This window comes from Haplochromis burtoni, unplaced genomic scaffold (genome assembly GCF_018398535.1).
Source record: "Haplochromis burtoni strain Fernald_Lab_line unplaced genomic scaffold, NCSU_Asbu1 Contig_461, whole genome shotgun sequence".
NCBI classification, from domain to species: Eukaryota; Metazoa; Chordata; class Actinopteri; order Cichliformes; family Cichlidae; genus Haplochromis; species Haplochromis burtoni.
This window is the reverse complement of record NW_024582822.1, coordinates 85,789-108,200: the sequence shown is the minus strand read 5'-3', so window position 1 is coordinate 108,200 and position 22,412 is coordinate 85,789. Positions and strand designations below refer to the sequence as shown.

Here is a 22,412-nt window from a genome sequence, read left to right as displayed (position 1 = left end):
CCCGGGCTTAAGCCCAGTAAGCCACCCCCACGCTCCGCCCCTGCCCTAAAGACAGGCTGGAGAGTTCCCAGGAGAAGGGATGCTTCTTCTGTCCAGAAGGCGAATCTCTGTCCAAGCCGTAAAAAAAGCAATGCCAGTCAGAATGGACTCTCGTTGTGTACTGCTGCTCTCTTCTGTGTGTTCAGTCACAGGGTTTATAAGTGACTACATTAAGCCACTTTCACAAACATTTGCTTGACCTGATGTGTTGCCGGAGCCAAAACTGCAATTAATACTAACTTTGAAAACTGTGATTGTGATGGTGCCAGTTTGTCTATAATACTAGCCATACCCCTCAATGCAGAATCTCTCCATCAGCTGAATACACCACCACAGGCAAATTGCTGGCATGTCCTCTGTGAACGATAGTGGAGGTGAGGTGCTGATGCAGAGAGCATACTGTAAAGTAAAAGAAACCTTTAACATGTTTAAATGTTATATTGAAGTAATGGCAGGAAAAGAAAAATTCTCACCATCAGCATAAAGATGCCGCAGCAATTTCCATTGAACTGCTGAGGAAAGAACTGTAAAAAGAAAAATGTGTCCTTAAATGAAGAGAGCTGACATGCACCTGCTAGTTTTTTAATTACATTATTTTGTACCTGATGAGCTTTCAAACTTTCGCATTAAAAACATACCTCAAGGTCTCTTCTTGTTTTCTCCATCCAGGATCCAGAGTCAATAGAGGCTGCTACTCTCATTGTAGAGAATACACATAACACTCAAATCAAATGTTTGCCATTAATAAAAAAATTCATGAAGTAGGGATGCAACAATACGTTTTTCAGACCGTCAGATCCTTGGATCTGAGTTTTTGCCGATACCAAATACCAATGCTGATACTTCTACCACACAGAAAATGTAGTGAATCGGAAGGCAGGTTTTTTGTGTGTTTTTTACAAATAATAACGGTGAATAAGATTTTTTTTTTATGTATATTAATAGAAATGACCCAAAAATTCTAAATTTGGATGAAAAATAAACATTTTCTGTGAAACTTTTACCGATTTTCACATTTCAAGTATCTGTTCATGGTATTGGTTAACAAAAGATATGGATACGATTTCTTTTGAAGCGTATGGGCCTGGATACCAGTATCGGTGCATCCCTATCATGAAGTAGCCTAAGAACGAGGTTCCCTCCTGAACTTTTAAGCCTGAAACCGAGGCTGCTTTTAGACGACCTAGCCAAAGAACACACTTGGCCATTGAACAAGGCCAGAACAATTTTTCATTTCTTTAGTGTCAACCTAAATATGGCTCGGTAGAGATTATCTCCAAAACCATCAGGGCGAAGTGAGTCCAGAAAGAGTATCTGTCTCTCAGCTACCAATATAGCCTGAAATAGACATGTTAGCATCCATTATCAGATGAAAAAACAGCGCGAGAAAGAGAAAGGGCACTCACACAGAGCAGATAATGGTCAGCTTCACCTGCCTGCCTGCTCCAAGCTGGAAAAAGCAGGATATCCTTGGACCTAAAGTTTTCCTACAGGTATTGGTACAAATTAGTAAAAATGCACACACAGGAGAAAAATGAACAAAAAACATACCGGCAAGCAACGCAGCAGGTTGACTTGTGGATCCTTCCAGGTGGCCCTGACGTAGAGGTCAGCAATGTGAACATCTTTTCCCTAAAGGAAACACACACACACACAAAAACCCAAAATCAATACACAACAACCATTCATGGCTATAACCAAAGAAAAAAGTTACCAGTACAACAGATTACATGTCTTTGTGCAGCTTCGCCCACAATCTTCAGACAAGCATTCCCAATCTGAAAGAAACAGCAAAAAGCAACAGAATACGGTTTCAGTTACTATTTTCTTTGCAGTGCATTAGCTAAAGTAACAAGATATACTTACAGTAGATTCCATGGATTGTTCCAAACCCAGGCTCCAAAAGTCTTCCCGAGTCAGGCAGATATTGTCTTCCTTCACTAGGAGTTCTCCTCGAGGTCGGTTTTGGTCCAAAACATATTCGAGCTAAATGAGAAGAGCATTTCATGTGATTTTGCTTCAATATAATATAGAAAATAATAAAGAAAAAGAATGAAAGGGAAAATACTAAATAAGGCTGCAATTACTCTCATGCTTCAGCAATTCTAAAACCATCAACGACTTTGACTTATTAAGGTTTAACGTGACTGCACAGAAATGCGCCTTACCAGACTGGACTGAAGAGGGTCCAAGTCTTTCTGCCACTTTGCTCCTGGACATACTGATGATCAATCTGCCATTCAGGAGTCCCATATGAGTGGTCCAGGAGAAACTTCCTCTCAGTTGGTGGATCTGATGATATGCAAATATTAGGGGTGCAACGATACTCGTATCGATATTGAACCGTTCGATACAGTGCTTTCGGTTCGGTACACATATGTATCGAACAATACAACATTTTTAATTTATTTTATCAACTTTCCTTCTGACGATGCTGTCTGTGTTGAGCGCTCAGTGGATCTGCGTTCGACATCACGCCTAGGCGATAGTCGAGGCAGATTCACTGGCAGGGCAACCGAATCTGTGGCTCCAGAGCTGCAGTGACATGAGCAAACTTGGCCTAAATACATCATATCATATCATATCATATCAAGGCATGAATAACACTTTCACAAGTTTTACCTGGTTCACAAACTCCTTTCCTTGGTCAGTGATGATTTTCTTGACCATGCCAAACATGTATAACTTCGAGGTCATGATTGCAGAGACCTCAGCTGCAGTCTTGGACTTAAGAGGTTCTGCAATCACCCACTTAGTATACAGATCGTTCATTGTCAGGACATATTGGTTCCCTAGACGTGTTTCCGGGAGTGGTCCAGTTAAATCCATGCCCAGCACCTCCCAAGGTTCTTTTACTTGCAGGTCACAGAACTTATCAAATTAAAATTTAAAGCTACCCTGCAGCACAAAAGCTTATTAGCATGAAAATGAAATTGTTGAACAGACCTTAAGATGTACCTTGATGGGATGTAATGCTGGTGCCACAGTCTTGATTGGGTCATTCACCTGGCAGCGATGACAGCATCTGACCTGAAAGATGTATCCCAAAAAATATTTCAAGGATACCGAAAAACCAGTTGATGTAAATTGATAACAATTTAAAAAAAAAAAAACAGACACAGAGAAACTAATGTTGAAATGTAAGTGTGCAAGTAAAGACAAGGTTCTTTATCTTGTTAACTGAAATAAGGCCATACCCATTCACTGATGTCCTGGTTCAATGTTGGCCAGTAATAGCCAGCAACAACCCTGTTTCAGGTACATCTGACACCGTTGTGGTTCCCGGTACCAGGGTTATTGTGCTTTCCATCAAAACGGACTTTCTGTCCTCCTCTGACATGACTACCAGGCGCATGCACTGCATACTGGGGCCAGTGTAGAAGAGTCTGTTGTCTGATACAAGATGAAAATGTAAAAAGCTGAAAGAGTTGCTGACTAAAGGAAAATAAAATGTCTGACAGATATTAATAAAATTTGGGATAATGTATCTGCACCAGTATGGTACATTTACCTTCAATTGAAATTAATTTTTAAAACTATATACAGGGTATATATGACAGAGTCGTATTTTTTTGTTATATCTATATATATAGATAGAGAGAGAGAGAGAGAAAAGGGTTTTAAAAAATAAAAGTAAAAAATTTAATAAATAAAAAATAAAAGTAAAAAAATTAATAAATAAATAAAAGATCAACATTAATTTTCGTAGTTACCCTTCAGTTTGTAATTAGGTGCCATTCTTTTACGGCGCAGTTCTTCAGTCGGGGGAAGCTCTCCATCGAGGAGAAAAGCATGAATCTGCTTGTATACATCCATTGTTTAAATGTCCCGGCAGTCGAAAAGGAGGCAGAGCTGTCGACAAATGCTAGAAGCTAACTGGGCGCTAACCGTATCATTCAAATACATTAAATGTCGCAATGTTGGCAAAGAGAGGAAGTGACGCAAGATTTGCGCATGTGGGGTACCGATCGGGTTTCCGGTACGGATCGGGTAGCGACACCGCTTTTCCCCTTCTCATTCTCTGTTGCCGCCATGCTTTTTCGGCCATGTGCGTATGAAAACAAAGGCACTGCGCATGCGCGTTTCACCCATATTATATCGCCATATTTCATTTTCTTATCGTTGCCTAACATTGTACCGGTATTACCGTGAACGGTATGATATGGCCCAGCCCTATTCTGAATACATGATTGTTCAGTATAAACTGGGGGTTGGGGACAAATATGTCACCATATTTTTAAGGAAATTTGTGGTAATAATATTTATGACGCTGTAGAAAAAACAACAATATTTTATCTGTGATTAGCAGGCAGCAGCTAATCACAGACAGTGTAGATCACACATAAAGTACCCCGAGTAAAAACAGTGAAAGTATAGCAGAGCTGCTTGAAACTTGAATTGTGGCTCCTTTGAGTTGTTTGACACTTGAAGAAAAATGACTAAAGTAACCTTGTAACTCCTAAGCCTGAGGAGTGGTCGTGACAACGTTATCATGTGACAGCAGTGTGCAGACACCTTAGGACGTAAGGAGTCTGCACTGTTGTCACATGGTGAATGTTGTAACTTGGGTCTAGCCCTCCTTTACCACCATGTAAAGGCAATTTCCAGCAATTTCCTGTCTTCCTGACCCATGAACACAACTACCAAGTGTTCCAGCAATGCTCAGTGTTTACTTTTGAGTGGCACATCACCAGCTGCTAGCATCTCCTCCTCATATGCTCATACAGTGGATTAATACTTCTGTGCTAAATCCATAGAGCAGTGTTTCCAAACCTTCTGGAGTATTATGGACCATACTTCACATTAGAAAAAACACATTTATTTATTTAGGACAGTGCATGTTAATGAACATAAATGTAAAAAAAAAAAATTACATGAATGTAAACATACCAGATTATAGCCAAGGGCTAATTTCCATCTGTTGTCCTTAACATAAAAAATAGACATAATAATTCATAAAAATTCATCATTCATTCATAATAAAAACTCCATCACCAAACTTACACATACACACCATTCTGTTCCCAAATAAAACATTAAAACTATACAACTCATACATGATCACACACTTGATTTGTCCATAACCAGTTTTTAACCTTTGCCTTAAACAAATTGAGTGTAGAGCATTCTCTAATGGGTTGAGGAAGACTGTTCCACAGATGGCCTCCCTTAACAGAGAGGACGTTCTGCCCAAATGCTGTCCGTCTGTGGGGTATAAACAAGTCTCCTCGGATTGTAGCTCGAGTGGTCCTGTCTGAGCTTTCTTTATGCCTAATGAACTGCTTTAGTGGTGGTGGAGCAAGGGAGTGTAAGACCTTATATATTAAACACACCATGGCACACCACCAAACAAAAATGTCACAAAAGCATATTGATAATTTTTCCCTGCGCACCAGGCATAGTAGAATTGGCTCGGTTTGTCCCCAGTATACCTGTTTTGCTTTCTTTTGACCACTACTCATGCTCGGGTCTTCATCAGGGCGGAGTTTTCTCTATGACCAGGTCAGACTGACTTTTTATTTTCAAAAATCTATCTGTTGCTATTATGCGCTGCGTCGTCTCACAGCATGACTGTTATGTCATTTCTTCTTCATCTTCTTCTGTTTTATCGGCAGTTGGCAACACATCGAATTAGAGCAGGTAGTTGTACTGCCCTCTAGTGGAAGAGAATGTAATTGTTCTGCACGTTACTCACGCCGCTCGCTTAGAGTACTAATCAGATGGAACCAGATGATCTTCCACGGCACACCCGATCATTTCTGGCACAGTGGTTGGGAAACACTGTCATAGAGAACATAAGCAGTACCTCAAACGTGCATTTCATCTGGAGCCCACCAGATGACGATAGTTGCGGTTGCTAAAAGATTACTGGCCCTATACAAGTCTATGAGAAAACAGTTTTCTGATTTGACCTCTGCGATCGCTTTCTTCATGAGTTCATGGACTCGTTCACTCGTTTTGGGTTATACTGAATAAAAAATAAAGCTTTTTTGTAAATCTTGTTCATAGAATGTCTCAAGATGGAAAGCTGGTGGGAATCTTCAAAACGAGCTAAAAAGCAGCAACATTCGTCTTCCATATCTTCTATACTTAAATCTACAGCTTAGATACGTCATAACCCACAAAACTGGTCTTTCTGGCCAGTCTTGTGGAACCTGACAAACCTACACTGCTTATTTTGCTTTCTTTACTTTGTTTTCTTCTCAGACGCTGTCCCCCTGTTAAACAGTGAGGGTTGAGCTGTTTTTACAAATGGACTCCATGAAACGTGGAGAATCAGGTCGAATTATCCGGCGTTGACCTGACTCAGCACACTAGTGGAAAGACTTTCAGACAAGTGTGCTGTATGACCTCACCAGACAATTACCTGCTCTTGTTCCTACAATGATGCAACTGGACACCTCAGGGACTTTTCCCGAGGGAGCTGGCAGATTAAACACCCTTTAATGTCCAGTTAGACCGTGTCCTTCCTTCTCACATTCAGTCCCATTGGGCAATGGTTAGTAAAGTTCAGGTCTGCAGTGTGTGAAAATGGACCGTGACAGTGGCAGTCTCTTGGGGAAACTTGAGCTGTGCATGCACTCGACTATTAAACTTTCAGTTAATAGTCGAGTGCATGCACAGTCGACGGGTTTTATGGGCTCTGAGGAAGTCTTCATTTCTCCTCATTTTCTCTTGACGTTAGTGTAAAGAGACGTGTGGAAATCGCACTCGCTGTGCTGTGATAAACTAAAAGACTTCACCTTTGACCTATAGTCCACTGCCGCTGGTACAGAGTAGGCCTGAGTCTTATAGCAAAGAAGCTATTCAGGCTTTACTGCACTGACACACACACACTACACCGGCGTGCCAACTGGCTAGGGCAACACCTCAGCTCCTTCGCATAGAGTACATATGCATAGTCACATGTAGTTACAAAAATACACATACATATATATCCACGGGCTGAAAAGCTCGTGCTGGCATCCTGAGGCACTCTCTGCAAGGAAAACTGTTTTTTTTTGTAAGCGGCTGCACAAGGAGCATGTTGTTTAGCAATAACTTCACTCTGTCTCACTCTCAGATCTCAGGATGTCTTCAGTTAGGTCAGAGGAGCCAAAATAGGCCATGTTCCTTTGGATATATGGAGGACAAAAGCATGATTGTGTCTTAGGCACTGAGAGTTCCCACAGTGAGACAACGTGAGCGTAGGTGGGGTCCCGGGAGAAGAGTTAAAGCTCAGTAACTGTTGAGTTTGGCCCATGACACAAACTGAGCTTTTGTCACAGTTGTTATGAGTTATTATTTCCTTTCAAAGACATGTGAACAGTGCAGCTTTTCATTCAGTTTTTGGACAATGTCTTTGATTTATTGTCCCTCCAGCTAATGCTCTAAACCTCACGTGTAACTAGATGTGGAGTTAATCAGCTGTGACGCTGGTGGGCACCACTGCGTGCTAAAACTGAACAGCTCAGGTGTTTCTCCAGGAAGCAGCCACAGGAGTGAAGAATAACCTGCACGTGGCAGAATGACTAGTGATCTGTTTGTGTAGCCGTCTTCAACCGTCAAACGAACCACCAATCCTTCACAGTCACATGCTTGTGGTCACTGCATCGCTGCACAGCTCAGCAGTATTGGTGTGCACTTTTGTGTCGTTTTGAACCTCTCACCTCTTTTTTTGGACATTTTTAAAGACCCATTAGAACCTCTGTTTCTTCCTCCCCAGCTCGCTCTGCGTCTCACTACGTGGCGACCTCCGGCTCCTGCAGAAACAGGTGTTTCGAGCTGGTCGAGTTGGAGCCGCCAAACTGTCGCTGCGACAACCTGTGTAAAACCTACAATGGCTGCTGCTCAGACTTTGACCAGCTCTGCCTACGCACAGGTATGCTTATAAAACTTGACTTTGACACCACTAACAATGTGTTGGTCCTAATTTGTGTTGTCTTGTAATAAAAAACTAATATGTGAGGTAATTATCTCTGATACCTGAGAGTTGTTCCTCCAAGTCTTGGCAATGAAGGGCTAAAAAACAATAAAGTGACGCTGTTCAGCTGAGAGATATTCGCCGGGCTGTCTTTCCCTTGAGCTTGCACCTACGCCTGCAGGTCAGGGTGGAGAGGCCAAACCAAACAGTCACTTATTAAGCTGGAGGAAATGCTCAGAGACCTACTTTTAACATCCATCAGGTGGTCGAGAATTTTGTTCCAACATGTAACACGATGTCCTTCTTGTGTTTCGGAGACTCTGGCGTTTCTCTTTGTGTGTAGATAGGTCAGGCTGTGCTCGCTTTGCAGTCTGCAGGACCTACAGAGCGGCTGGATTGACCGGCAGTTTCAGAGTAATGTGGCTGACCTGCACGCGTCTGAACTCCTTTCAGATTTGGCTCAAACCAAATTTTAGGTTTTGATATTTTACCTAAACATATGAACATGAGACCGTAGACATGCATCATCTATGTGACAAAAAGCAGTGACCATCCTGTGTAGCTGCCTGATGGGCAATATTGGGAATATTACTCAAAAAAAGTAATAGATTACATGCTACTTTTTAAATAATGTTTTACCGTGTATCACCTCACTCATTTAATTCCTAAAAGCAGTGTGTTGTACTTCTCATTACATTATATTTGCAGTTGTAACATAATATGACATTAAAGCTTATGTATTACATGTCAACAAAAACTTTTTAACTTGTTGATCAGCACAAAGCTGATGGTTTCCATGGAACCGGGCGAAACAATACATGGATGAAAAAACTGGAGTGAAGATTCGGTACCTGAAGTTCATCCTGGTAAAGACAGCAAACAAAGATAAACGAGCGCTGCTAAGTGCCAACCAGCCGAGCTTCACAGAGGAAGCCTTTATTTGGATAGTGTGTCTTTCCTGTAGCACTTAGAAGGACAGTAAAGTATTGAAATAGTTCTGTGTTTATACAGTCTATAAATGAGTGATTAAAGCACACATACAGGCTTTTATCACATATTTAACTTTCTATAATATAGCTAAAAGGATCACAATGTTCCTATTGTCAGCACTTATGAGATTTATGGGATTTAAACGTGAATTTTAAAACTGTCGGAGGTTAAATTCCTACAAAATTGCTTTGAAAATATTTTGAAAAGGGAGAAATTTGAAGTTAAAGTTCAACAAACAGCAAACTATAATTGCTCTTTATTACGTGCTTGCTAACGAGCATTCACACACACGACTAACATGGGGTTAGTATCTTGTCCAACGATATTTGGCATACTGACTGGAGCAGACTGGGACTGAACCACCACACATCCAGTGTTTCCTCGTAGGGGGCTCTCTGCACCGGGGCTGTGATCGACCGTGGCTGCTGGGGCTCTGTGGGTCCTCTCAGCCTGGCTGGGGGGCTTCTTTGCCTCCCTCCTGCTGTGTGCCCAGCCTGGAGGCTGCGGTCTGTGACCGGCTCCCGGTGCAGACGGCTCCCTGTGATAGTGTTTCCTCACCTGGCTCATGTGTGCATGAGCATGTATCCATGATCATTTATGTTAATGAGAGTGTGGGGAGTGAGTTGGAGGGTGGGGTTCCAGCTGACGGCAGCCAGCTACTAAAGTCTGCACAAAGATGTTCTTCCTGCTCCACCACCTGACCTGCAGCCACCCCACAGTTCCCTGATATGGTCACCTCAAGCAGACAGCTGGTTCACACCCCTGCACCATTTAAACCTTTGGTTTGTGAGAAGCAGCCAGTCAGAATCAGAATCAGAATCAGAATCAGAATGGGGTTTATTGCCAGATGTTGAGGTTTACAACATTAGGAAATTGCTGCGGTGCTTCAGTGCAAACAATAAGAATTAAAGTGCTATGTAGAAAGAAAGATATGTGCATGAGATATACATGAGATATATACATGAGAATAAGAATTATGAGTGCTACGTAGAAAGATATATACATGAGTGCAGGTGGTGATCAGTGCCAAACATGAAATGATGCAGTGACACAGCGTAGGGTCATGTGTTAGTGGCGGGGACAGTCATGTGGTTATTGTTCATGTGTCCAACAGCAGAGGGGAAGAAACTGTTCTTATGGCGAGAGGTTCTGGTGCGAATGGACCGGAGCCTCCTGCCTGAGGGGAGCAGGTCAAACAGACTGTGTCCAGGGTGAGAAGGGTCAGCTGAGATCCGAGCTGCACGCCGCAGTGTCCTGGAGGTGTACAGGTCCTGCAGAGATGGGAGTCTGCAGCCAATCACCTTCTCAGCAGAGCGCACAACACGCTGCAGTCTCTGTTTGTCCCTGATAGTGGCTCCAGCGTACCACACGGTGATGGAGGAGGTGAGGATGGACTCGATGATTGCAGTGTAGAACTGCATCATCGTCCGTGTTGGCAGGTTGAATTTCTTCAGCTGCCTCAGGAAGTACATCCTCTGCTGGGCTTTCTTGATGACGGAGGTGATGGTGGGCTCCCACTTCAGGTCCTGGGTGATGGTGGTACCCAGGAAGCGGAATGAGTCCACAGAGGTGATGGGGGTGTCAGTCAGGATGATGGGGGGGAGTGGGGCTGTGTGCTTCCTGAAGTCCACAATAATCTCCACTGTCTTCTGGGCATTCAGCACCAGGTTGTTGTGGCTGCACCAGGACACCAGACGTTCAACCTCCCTCCTGTAGGCAGACTCATCCCCGTCCGAGATGAGTCCAATAACGGTGGTGTCATCTGCAAACTTGATTAGCTTGACAGACTGGTGGGTGGAGGTGCAGCAGTTGGTGTACAGGGAGAAGAGCAGAGGAGAAAGAACACAGCCCTGAGGGGAGCCGGTGCTGATGGTCCGGGAGTCCGAGACATTCTTTCCCAGCCTCACATGCTGCTTCCTGTCCGTCAGGAAGTCAGTGATCCACCGGCAGATGGGATCAGGCACATTCATCTGGGAAAGCTTGCCTCGGAGATGGTCTGGAAGGATGGTGTTGAAGGCAGAGCTGAAGTCCACAAACAGGATCCTGGCGTAGGTTCCTGGGGAGTCCAGATGCTGCAGGATGAAGTGTAGGGCCATGTTGATGGCGTCGTCTACAGACCTGTTGGCTCTATATGCAAACTGCAGGGGGTCCAGGAGGGGGGCCGTGAGGGTCTTGAGATGGGAGAGAACTAGGCGCTCAAATGACTTCATGACCACAGATGTCAGAGCCACGGGTCTGTAGTCATTTAGTCCAGTGATCCTAGGTTTCTTGGGGACAGGGATTATGGTAGAGGACTTGAAGCAGGCAGGCACATGACATGCCTGCAGTGAGGAGTTGAAAATGCCAGAAAACACTGGGGCCAGCTCGTTTGCACAGTGTCTGAGGGTGGCAGGAGACACACCGTCTGGGCCGGGAGCTTTTCGAGCATTCAGACTCCTAAACTGCTTCCTCACATCTGCTTCATGAATATGAAGAGTTGTGGTCGGAGGAGGTGGTGTGAAATCCTCTTTTGTGTGGGGTGAGGAGGGGGGTGTTGCAGGTGAACAGTTTGAAGGTGGTGATGGCTCTATGGAGGGGGGAGAGGTGGGGGAATGAGTGTCCAAAGTGCCTCTATTGTTGGGGTCGTTGGAGGTGTGAAGGCTGCCTGATGGCTCGTCAAAACGACAGTAGAAGTCGTTAAGGGTGTTGGCTAAGAGCAAGTCGTCAGTGGAGTGGGGGGTTTTAGGCTTGTGCCAGTCAGAGGACACCTGGCTTCAAGGGGCAGCTGCTAAAGCATCTTACAGTGGACGGTGCACCGACACCCAGTGTGTGATAAAAAAGGACCAGTTTGAAATTTGAATCACACGAAACGATCTGTTTAAACCAGATCAAAATACACGACAGCCCCCCTTCAAACCACCCATCAGACACATACATGCTACACATGTCAGGTTCCAGCTGACGGCAGCCAGCTACTAAAGTCTGCACAAAGATGTATCTGATAAAGTACATTTAGCTGATTTTAATCTCTGTGGAATTACACACTTCTTGCAAAGTGAGCCAGATCCTGATTACTTTGGCATCTTACTGTATGTTATTCCTACAGTGAAGGTTTCTCTAACCTGCAGACATTTCTTGAACAGTAATGAGTTTGAATTGTTTTCATGTGGATGCCGCCTGCTATAATCAAGCTTACGAATACCCACTTGATATATTTTTGCGAGGCTGACTGTGCAGCTCAGTTGTCTGAGCTGGAAATGAGTCGTAGACTTAACGACAGGTCTCTCACTGTTTGATTGAGCGGTTTGTTGCCCCCCCTCTGCCTTTGCAGTGCTCCCTCTCTCTGTCAACATTTTCCCTCTGCTGCTGGTGGTCTGATTTTATGTCCACTCCTTCAGCCTGGTGGTCTTTGGCTCACCACCGCCTCGCCACCAGTAACCTCCCATTGCCTGAAAGCAATAATTTACTTGTTTTTCTGGTCACCTGCGTCTTTTTCCTAACTCTGTCAAATCCTTCTTTGGAAGTTTTTCAGCTTGAGGACTGTTCAAACACGGACCCCATCACCATTGTTGCTCACATGCTGCTTCCCACTCAGTCTGCAGCCAAACCGCTGTCACATTAATATCTCAGCTTTCATTTTTCACTGGTTTAACCACTAACCTTCCAGCTAAGCTGTGCACGTAGAAAGCTTTGGCGTTTTAAACCTCAGTGATTCATGTTGAACATAACTGCTATGTTCTTCTTGCACACAGAGGGCGGTTATGAGTGCAGCAGGGATCGGTGCGGGGAGACTCGCAATGAACAGCATGCCTGCCACTGCTCTGATGACTGTCTGGCCAGAGGAGACTGTTGTACCAACTACAAGAAGCTGTGCAAAGGTTTGCAACTTTACCTGACCTCCTGACCTTAAATGTTGAGAGGATTTTGTCCATTATTAATTAGTCCGACCATGCATTGTAATGAGGACGTCTCATTTTATTACAAAAGTGCATGTGTATGTGTTACATGTGTAAAGAAATATGAACATAGTATCAGTGTTGTGGATCTGGAAAGCTTTTCAAAGACTGGAGTTTAAAAAATACTACATTTGAATTTATTGACATCATATGTTTTTATATTGGTGTTGGCCAAAAAAAGCAGGTCATTTATGGTCACAATTACTGGCTTTAAAATCCATACTGGGGCGTTTTAACTGGGGCCAGATGCATCTCTCAGGTCCTGTTTCTTTGCTGGGTTTAATTCTGTTTCTTAAGGACATGATGTTGAGAAACTCTTCATCTGCCTCTGTGTCAGTCGCACACCGTGCTGAGATATGCCACGTTTTCACCTTGTTGGTGCAAAAGTACCTTTTTATGCCTGTCAGACTGTGTTATCATCAAACATTAGCCGACACCATCGTGGTTTTAAAAAAACCAAAAACAAGGTGCAGTCAAACTGTGAAGCTGCTCACTCACTGACTCAACTCCAAAGAAAGCCATGGACTTCCTGTAGACTTCTGTATGACCATATGTGCAACCACAGGAGCGCCCCCTGCTGCTGATTAAAATAATTTAGTTTAAAGCACTTCTGTAACTTTTAAAACCACGTTAACTGTGTGAAGCAGGCAGGATGGACCCAAATGCAGACGCGCAGACACACAGCTTTATTGTAGACATACAAAACTAAACTTAATACACAGAGAAACACACGGCCATGAGGGAGATGGCGACGCGGGACCGAGGGAGACCCAGGCTGTGTCCCAATTCAGGGTCTGCAGCCTTAAAGGCCGCATTTTAAGGCCGATTACGTCACAGCGGCGCGCCGAAGGCTGTCCCAATTCAAAGGCTGCTCGAAATGCAGCCCTCAAATGCATCCTTCATTTCCCTGAATTTTAAGGACATGGCGGTGTAGACTTCGTGGCCCAACATATCCAGAATGCGGTGGGTGAGAATAATTTTGCCGAAAAAAAAACGGCGGATGAGGGGCGCCCGAAGAGTAAACTTTAAATAAGTACTGACTATTATGTCACTTATTTGAAGCACCTTGAGGCGACTTTTGTTGTGATTTGGCGCTATATAAATAAAATTGAATTGAATATTTATGTGCAAATGTTTAATAACGAAGAACATTAAAACATTCCTGTTGGCCACATGTTGGCAAAGCTTTTTTTTTTTTTTAATGTAAATGTTTATTATTATTATTTTAGCCACACTTTAAGTTTATAAAAGGAGCCCCCACCCCCGCAAAAGAAAAAGAAAGTTACAATTTTTACACATAAACAAACCGATCTAAGCATACATTTCAAACATTTCTATATTCTCAAAGTAAACGATAAATATATGTAATATTTAGTATTATTGGATGGTTACTTGGTCATTTAAACCACTATAGTTATATACAGAGCCCCGCGGGGGACCGTGTTGGCAAAGTTATGTGACATTAGTGACGTTTGTACTAACTTGGTTTTAAAGCCTTTACTTTAAAATATACGCCGTTCAATAGCTGAGCTTAATCTCACAGAGAATGATCAAAGCTCATGTAGAAACAAACAAATGAACAAAAGATTTTCTCCTTCATTTCTGTCAAACAAAGCTGTATGACACGTTTCCAGCTGTTAGTATCATGGTTGCTAGGCAACCTGGGCAGCGCGACGGAGGCTAGACCGTCCCATTTCACAAGCCTCGCACTTCCGGTTAGCGGTCTTTGAGTACGCGGGCCTTGAGGACCTTTAAGGCTGCAGACCCTGAATTGGGACGCAGCCACAGAAGGGCAAACACGGGAACAAACCACAGGGGGGACACAGCTGAACATGATCTAACTAACGAGACAGGGGCAAACAAAACTGAACCAGACAGGAAACTATCAAAGTAAAACAGGAAGTACTAAGACTCCGAATAATTCACACAACATGACGCAGGAGGAAAAGAACGCTCAGGGAAACGAGATGGACCAGAGAGATAAGGGGAGGAGACAACGAGGGGGGGACGCAGAAATAGTTCAGGGAGACGAGACAGCGAGAGAGCGAGGAACCGACAGGGCGAGAGAGGGTGAGAGGCATGATGGGCTGGATAAACACACACACAGAACCACAACACACACACACACACACACACACACACACACACACACACACACACACACACACACACCACACAGACACACAACACACACACACACAACGACACACAGCACACCACAACACACACAAACACACACACACACACACACACACACACACACACGACAAACACACACACAGCACAGACACACTCGAAAAACTCAAAACAGACTAAACTAATGAAGCGGAAACATTAACCTTAATACAAAATGACACCAAAGCACAAGAAAATCAAAATGACTCAGAATGACAAACTGTGCTATGATACTGATGCTACTGTAAAGGTAAGTTACTCCAGCACTTCATAAATGCTTGCTCTGCCATCTTTTCCCCAGCTGTCCATGACCACAACAGAATATAATCAAGGATACCAGCACATCAGCGAGTTCCTTTATCCTTGAGTTCACTGTTACCGAACAGTTATACCTGGTAGTTACTGGGTAACTAATTTATTTGTGTTTGTTTCTGTGGTTCAGCCTGTTTAAATTTTAATGAAGCTAAAGTGCATGAAATTTTAAAAAGTGTAAATAATACTGCATTTCAAATTCTAGGTCCAGTGTTATCAGCTAAATTTATTTTGGATCAAAAGGACTTTGTTAGAGAAAGACTTGAGATTGGTGCTTTGTACATTAATCTCTTTTTTCCTTTCAGGGGTCAGCTGATAAATTCATCTATTTAAGATTGTCAATGTCTTTAGATTTACTGGAGGAGAAAAAAATAGTATACAGTGGAAATACTGAAGTAGAAGTACGTTCAAGAATCATGCAGTTTGTGAGAAAATATGACAACCAACCACTGGTTCCCACTTTTTCATACAAGCATAACAAAAGCTCATGTTAATCTCTCATCACGTTCCCTCAGGAGACACCTCGTGGCTGCAGGATGATTGTGAGGAGATCAAGGCTCCTGAATGTCCTGCCGGGTATGTTGAAATCTTAGCAGTAAAGCAACAGGAGGGTAGCGGGTTGAACTTGGTTGAGCAAGTCTGATTTCATGCATTTAAAAAACTTCTTCCATGCACATGCAGGTTTGTGCGTCCGCCGCTCATCATCCTGTCCATGGATGGATTTAGAGCTTCGTATGTGAAGAGAGGGAACACTGTCATCCCTCACATTGAGAAGCTCAGTAAGTTCTGTAAAACATGAGCTTTCGGTTCTGAAACGAGGAATGAAGAGTTCCCTGTTAGGAAGTGAACGTGACACTGATGAAGCCACGAGCTCTGGCAGGCTGTGCGTCTGCCGTAGTCTAAGAATTTGTTTTGCTGTGTCCTTTTGAGGAACATGTGGAACCCATGCGCCGTACATGAGACCTGTTTACCCCACGAAAACCTTCCCCAATCTCTACTCGCTGGCTACAGTAAGTCATGGCACACTTGTGTTTCTGTGCTACTGGGTTGTTGTAATAAAATATGTCTGTCCCACAGGGTTACATGTTCATTTCAGCAAAGTAAGAAGTGCCACAAGACTGTAGCAACAGAAATCATTTATGAAGTCAACAAATTATTTGTATTTATCTGTGATTAATAATGTAATTGTGTCAAATGGATAAAGCTCTTTGGTGATGTTCTCATGGATCCGGCTGCAGTCTATGAAGATTTCGTTTTTTTAGTGCTTTTAAACAGAGCAAAGACTTTTTATCACAACGTTTCCAAACGTCCTGCTTTTATTTTGCATGCTTACATTATTTTACTTGTGCAGTCCAGTCAGTAACATTCGCTTTGGTCTTCGGGAGCTACTTTGTTACCAGGAGCAACGTATGTTTCAAGTCCCTGTTGTGTTGGAAAACAATATAAACCCAGACCCAGTTTTGTCGCTGGCTGCTTGACATTTTCTTTAAAGTCTTCACAAATCCTTCTTTCATCTTGGCTCCTTCCACCTTGACCATATTACCAGTTCCAGACGCACTGAAGCGATGCTCCCACCACCGTGTTTCACTGTGGAGACGGTGTTCTTTGGCTTGCACGTCTCTCCCTTCTTTCTTCAAACTTGAGCAGCATCTCTGTGACCTCAGTCCTCTAGTTTTGTCGCATCTCACCAAAGAATGCCCTTCCAGCAGGCATAGTCTTTTTCCAGGTTGTTCTTGGCATACTTCAGTCTGGCTTGGGTTTTCCTTGGTCTGCAGCCTCACAGTCAGTTCCTGTTCAGGATCGTCTTCTTTGAGACTGCACTTCCTCACATGGCTAACTCATTCATTAGTGTCTTGTTGCTCCGGGGTCTTTAAACACATCTCTCAGCCTTTGTTTCACCTCCCACCTCTGTCAGGCTTCTTCTGTACTGTCTTTCTCGATGACAGTCCTCACTCCAGCTCGTGACACTTGGAAACTCTGTGCTAACTTTGTACATCCATCTCCTGGTTTGTGAACATCAACAATTCTTTTCTTAAGTCTAAACTAATTTCTTGTTTTTGTTATCCTTGCTCTGTTAAAATGCATTTTCAGACAGATTTTACATTTCAAAGGGGGCAATAATTGTGTCCTGATCATACAGATGTAAGCAACTGCATTTCACTATAGGCGTTAAATTTACAGGCATCTTGTCGATGAGCTGTTTTTGGAGAGGTCTTTGGGTGCAAAGGTATTGTTTTTTTGTGCTCTGTGTGATGCCTTTGGAACAACATCACTACTGAAATTTGAGACCAAGCCTGAGGTTTAGATAAGGCATTATTTAGCGTGAGACAGCAAACATTACTGACCGAAACATAATGGTTTGATTCTGTCCAAGGGGCTTTACCCGGAGTCTCATGGCATCGTTGGAAACTCCATGTATGACCCAGGGTTTGATGCAATCTTCACCCTGAGAGGCCGAGAGAAGCTCAATCACCGCTGGTGGGGAGGACAGCCAGTAAGTACTGCCAGGAAACAGCAAGAGCTTTTCTTTTAGAGTCGACTACAGAAGTGGAAGGACAAATCAGTCAGAGCAGAGGCTGGAGTGACTGCAATCAGCTGTAGATTTACTCAAATTTGAGCTAAAGAGTTGATAAGGAGCATTCCAGCAGTGTTAGCATATTAAAAAGTGATTGATGTGCGTCAGCAATCTGCTGTACAGGCGTTAGTGTCAGGTGGACTAATAGACGCCGGTGCCTTCACACACTGGGATCACCTTCATGCTGCAGTTTATGAGCTTGGCTTCCTCGCACTCATGTTACTGTTTGTGTTACAGCAGCATCCTAATAATCTGTGTTGGCCTGATAAATACTGAGACCTTTGTTTAGATCTGGATCACAGCGCAAGGACAAGGAGTGAAGGCTGCTACCTTCTTCTGGCCTGTGTAAGTCTGCACACACACACGCACGCACACTCACACACACACACACACACACAGACACACACACAGACACACACACAGACACACACACACACACACACGACACACACAAACGGCGCACACACACACGACACACACACACAGCACACACACACACACGCCACGATCACACACCCACACACTCACACACAACACACACGCGACACACACGCACAGCACACCGCACACACACACCGCACACACACGCACACACACACACACACACAACACACGCACACACAACACACACACATGACACACACACACACACACACACGCACACACACACACGACTCACACACACACACACACACACACACTGTAACATCACCATGAAGTTCTTGGTTGATCAAAGCCGTGGCTGGAATGTCACGACTGCCTTTGGAAAATATTCTGTTTGTTGATCCATGTGAAAAGTTACCAGCTGACTTCGGTTCAGCAGTTTTAATTATTTTTCATACTTGATCTGTGTTTGATATGAACGCTGACTGAGGAACCAATGAGCTCTTACCATGTCGAGGCCCTCGGTGCCCGTCCGTCTGTCCTCCTACAGGACCGGTGAGACTTTAGTCTAGCTCAGCTTCAGTGATCACCTTGGTTGTCTTCAGTCAAACTGTGACCAAGGTCAACTTCATATTTTGTTTCAGTCTTACAAGAACTGCTAGTCCTCCTACAGCATTGGTCAAATTCGAGTGAAACACGTGCACACAGTGATCACCTCGTGGTTCTTCACTCACTCTGTGCTCAAGGTCAAGGGGATGGATATCTGGAGAAGCACTACATTGCTAATTTTCTAATATCGAAGCTGCTAAACTGCAGCAAACAGTAAATCTCTGTATCACTGACATGTAACTGTGTGTGTGATGGTAAGTCTGTTGTAAAAACTGTCCGTGCAGCTCTGGTAGGTCAGAGATCATCCACTCAAAGGCTGATTTTCCAGTTCCATCATTTAAACTATGAAATGTTGTATTGTTGCCTTTAGATGGGACAAACCTCATCAGCCTTCTTGTATGCAAACGAATGGAGATTCTAATGTGTGCTTCATTTTGATAAACCAAATGAAATTATATGTTATCTTTTTCTGTTTGCTTTTACTTCATGGTCCACACTTATTAATTACACTTCTTAAAAGTAACTGCGTGGTTACACTCTTCTTTTGTTTGTAATAATCTGATCTTATTTTTCTTGTGGTTTGCCACCATGTGGCAGTTTTAGTAAATGTTTGGTGAGATGTAACAAAGGGAGATTAATAGTTTCTGGAAAAGGGGAAATATTTGCCCACTTGTCTGTTGGAAACACTTAAACGTGTCCTGGAGTTCTTCTCCAGCCTCCCAATGACATTTCCTATGGGCATTGTATGCCTGTCTATAGCCGCCTACTGTCCCACCCCCTGTACAGCGTAATGATCAAAGGATTTGCTGGGCGATGCGTGCCGATACCTCCAGCTTCACAACAAAATGTTTTAACCTGCAGTCTTTCTAATGGCCAGTAGGAGGCGACGCCTCGGGTGTAAAAAGGAGTTCGCCTGAACAGGACTCTGTGGCTCCCTCAGTTCTCCTGATCTGTGGCCTTAGTAAACTCTTTCTTGAGTTGATGGTCTGTCAGATCAAGTCTTGATGAGTATAATTATATTTACTCAGTAAATCTCAGTTTTATTACAGTCAAAAATGATTCCTAGCCTTGGCTTCTCAGTCAGACCCAGCAGCCTTTTAGACAACAGTAATGTAGATCATCTGTTTTTAAACCACACTGAAGTTTAACACTGTATGTCCAGCCTGTGATGCAGCTGCAGTGTTCACCAACCAAACAGGAACATCTGTATATAGCTTAAGATGCCATAATTGTGAGTGGCTGTGTTTCAGCTCGTAGAGCAGGTCGTCTAAAGTCTGAATGTCGGTGGATTGATCCCCGTCCAAGGGGAAGCATCATTTGCTGATGCTTCCTATGTGTAGGCTCAGGTAAATGAGCGCTCTCAGTGCTCAAATTGAATAGAAAGGTGTTGTAGAAGTACCAGCCCGTTTACTGTGTTTAGAGAAAACTGCTCACTTCTGCAACAATAGGACATTTTTGTAAAAAGGTTTGTGTTAAGCTGGGCTTCAGTTCAGGAACAACTAAGAACATTAAGAATGATTCTCTACAGTTCGAGTCATTTAGTGTGTTGTTTGCATCTGTGGGTACCAAATAATACTGAGCTTGTGTCGCGCTGTCCTTACCTGCTCAGTGAAAGTCTGCAGAGTTTAAGTAAACATGCTTAGTGTTAATGTGTGTAAGTGACCTCAGAGCTGTCCAGGACTGCAGAATGTGGCTGTTCATGCTCCCTCGGGCTGTTGCATTACACCTACAACTCAGAGGAGCCCACATTTATCAGCAAAGCAGGCTTTTACAGAACAGGGGGTACATCTCTGCAGAGAGATGGCAGTGGGCTGTTTTTATAGCAATTAGTGCAAATGGGCCTGTTTACACTGCGCAGGATTCCTCTGTGAAGCCGGGTCGCAGACGTGCCACTCTGTAGAGCCGTGGGGGCCAAAGACTGGTTTACATTGCTTTTCTTGCACTTGGCAGTGACAGAGCTGTGTGAGAAAGAGGCAGGAGAGTGCATATGAGATTTCTGTGTGCTTGAGAAAGCCTTCTTTATACAACCTATTTCATAGTTTGATGATTTAGCAGCAACGCTATGGGCCCTGGGATAGTAACAGGGACCAGGGATTGTCTGGCTGCCTGTTTCAAAGTCTGTGTTGGGTTAAGCTTTTTGGGAGGTCCTCAAACTAACCACGGGCACAGAAAACGAGTGGGAGTGCACCAAAAACCCAGTGGGAGGTGTGAGGGACAGAACTGAAAATGTTAGCATCGACAAAAATACAGGAAGGCAGCAGACAGGGAGAGAAATGCCTGCTGTAAAGTGTTACAACTGTGCGACCACAGGTTGCTGTTCCCCCACACTCACACCCACTCCCACCGTGTGTCACACATCCAGGCTTTGTCTCAGACCTGATAGCTGACAGCTGTGGACTGTATGACAGCCAGCAGCTTGGTCGGTGCATTAGATGCTGAGACACACTTTGCCCTTCTCTAAAATACAGGCTGTAATGTTAGTCACCTCAAAGCACTTTATACTGCAATGTAAAGACCCCACAGTATTAAAGAGAGAACCCAGACAATTAGACAGCCCCTTATGAGCAGCACTTGGTGACAGCAGGAAGGTAAAACTCCCTTTTGACAGGAAGAAACCTCTGGCAGGCTCAGGCAGAGGCAGCCATCTGCCATGACCGGTTTGGAGGGGAAAGAGTAGCATATAGAGATCGAGCACAAAACACAAGCTACAGGGAAGAGAAGGCGAAAGTCAATAATGCGAAGCAGAGCAAGACTGTACATGCGTGAGGAGTGGCATATTAACATGTCGGTATGTTGCTCTTGACACCATAAATTGTGCTGTGTAGCTGTGTTCAAATACTCTACTGATCCATATATGGCATAACCCTGCCTGCTGGTATGAAGCTGGCTCTCCTGAGGGTAAGAATTCAGTGCGCTTCAGAGGAGAAGTTCACTGAGTTTGGAAATCAACAATTAAGCACAGCTCATGTTAGAGCTCTTACTATAAGGACAGATCTCACCATTAGTTGTTGGGTGGAGGCTCTGTGAACCCACTGCGAGTACACGAGCACAGCGAGACTTTGAGAAGGACCGAACTAAGAAACAAAGAAAAGGACAGCCTGATACGTTCACACAGCGCCCCATCTGGTTTCAGCTCAGCGAGACTGAGATTTTCACAGGACAATGAGGCAAAGCGTACAGATCTTTGTAAGCAGAGTGATGGAGTTCAGCATCTTCTAGCATGTGTGACAGACCTGAACCATAAATGGCTTGGAGCTCGACTCCAGCGAACAGGTGCTCAGCAGGTGAGGGAGCTGCTCCAGGTGATGAGCCAGCTGGAGACTGTGCAGACACCGTAGATCGTAGTCTTCAGTTTGTGTGTGTGTGTGTGTGTGTGTGTGTGTGTGTGTGTGTGTGTGTGTCTGTGTGTGTGTGTTCCAGTGCCATCCCTTTGGAGAGGAGGATACTGACTATGCTGCAGTGGCTTCACCTCCCTGAAGGAGAAAGGTGA

General features: G+C 44.0%; 1 protein-coding gene and 2 long non-coding RNA genes across 8 annotated transcripts in view; 1 reads left to right on the top strand and 2 right to left on the bottom strand.

Moving 5' to 3' along the window:
• The window catches only part of LOC102290575 (ectonucleotide pyrophosphatase/phosphodiesterase family member 2), a 76,181-nt gene that overhangs the window by 19,779 nt on the left and 33,990 nt on the right, over window positions 1–22,412 (top strand). For 5 of the 6 annotated variants that reach the window (XM_005946341.3, XM_042213628.1, XM_042213627.1 and 2 more), the window contains exons 3-10: window positions 7,745–7,900; window positions 12,664–12,789; window positions 15,870–15,930; window positions 16,036–16,133; window positions 16,285–16,364; window positions 17,729–17,848; window positions 18,219–18,274; window positions 22,343–22,408. In XM_005946341.3, coding sequence (XP_005946403.1) covers window positions 7,745–7,900; window positions 12,664–12,789; window positions 15,870–15,930; window positions 16,036–16,133; window positions 16,285–16,364; window positions 17,729–17,848; window positions 18,219–18,274; window positions 22,343–22,408 — 763 coding nt within the window. The remainder of the gene's footprint in view (window positions 1–7,744; window positions 7,901–12,663; window positions 12,790–15,869; window positions 15,931–16,035; window positions 16,134–16,284; window positions 16,365–17,728; window positions 17,849–18,218; window positions 18,275–22,342; window positions 22,409–22,412) is intronic. The other variant, XM_042213625.1, reaches the window with a different exon arrangement.
• On the bottom strand, window positions 22–739 carry LOC106633788. Its single transcript, XR_001337151.2, has 3 exons — window positions 678–739; window positions 513–563; window positions 22–438 (listed from the first exon to the last, which is right to left on the bottom strand). It is a non-coding gene; the product is annotated as an uncharacterized LOC106633788 (long non-coding RNA).
• Window positions 783–2,388, bottom strand: LOC106633787. The gene is made up of 4 exons (XR_001337150.2): window positions 2,208–2,388; window positions 1,906–2,025; window positions 1,770–1,817; window positions 783–1,671 (listed from the first exon to the last, which is right to left on the bottom strand). It is a non-coding gene; the product is annotated as an uncharacterized LOC106633787 (long non-coding RNA).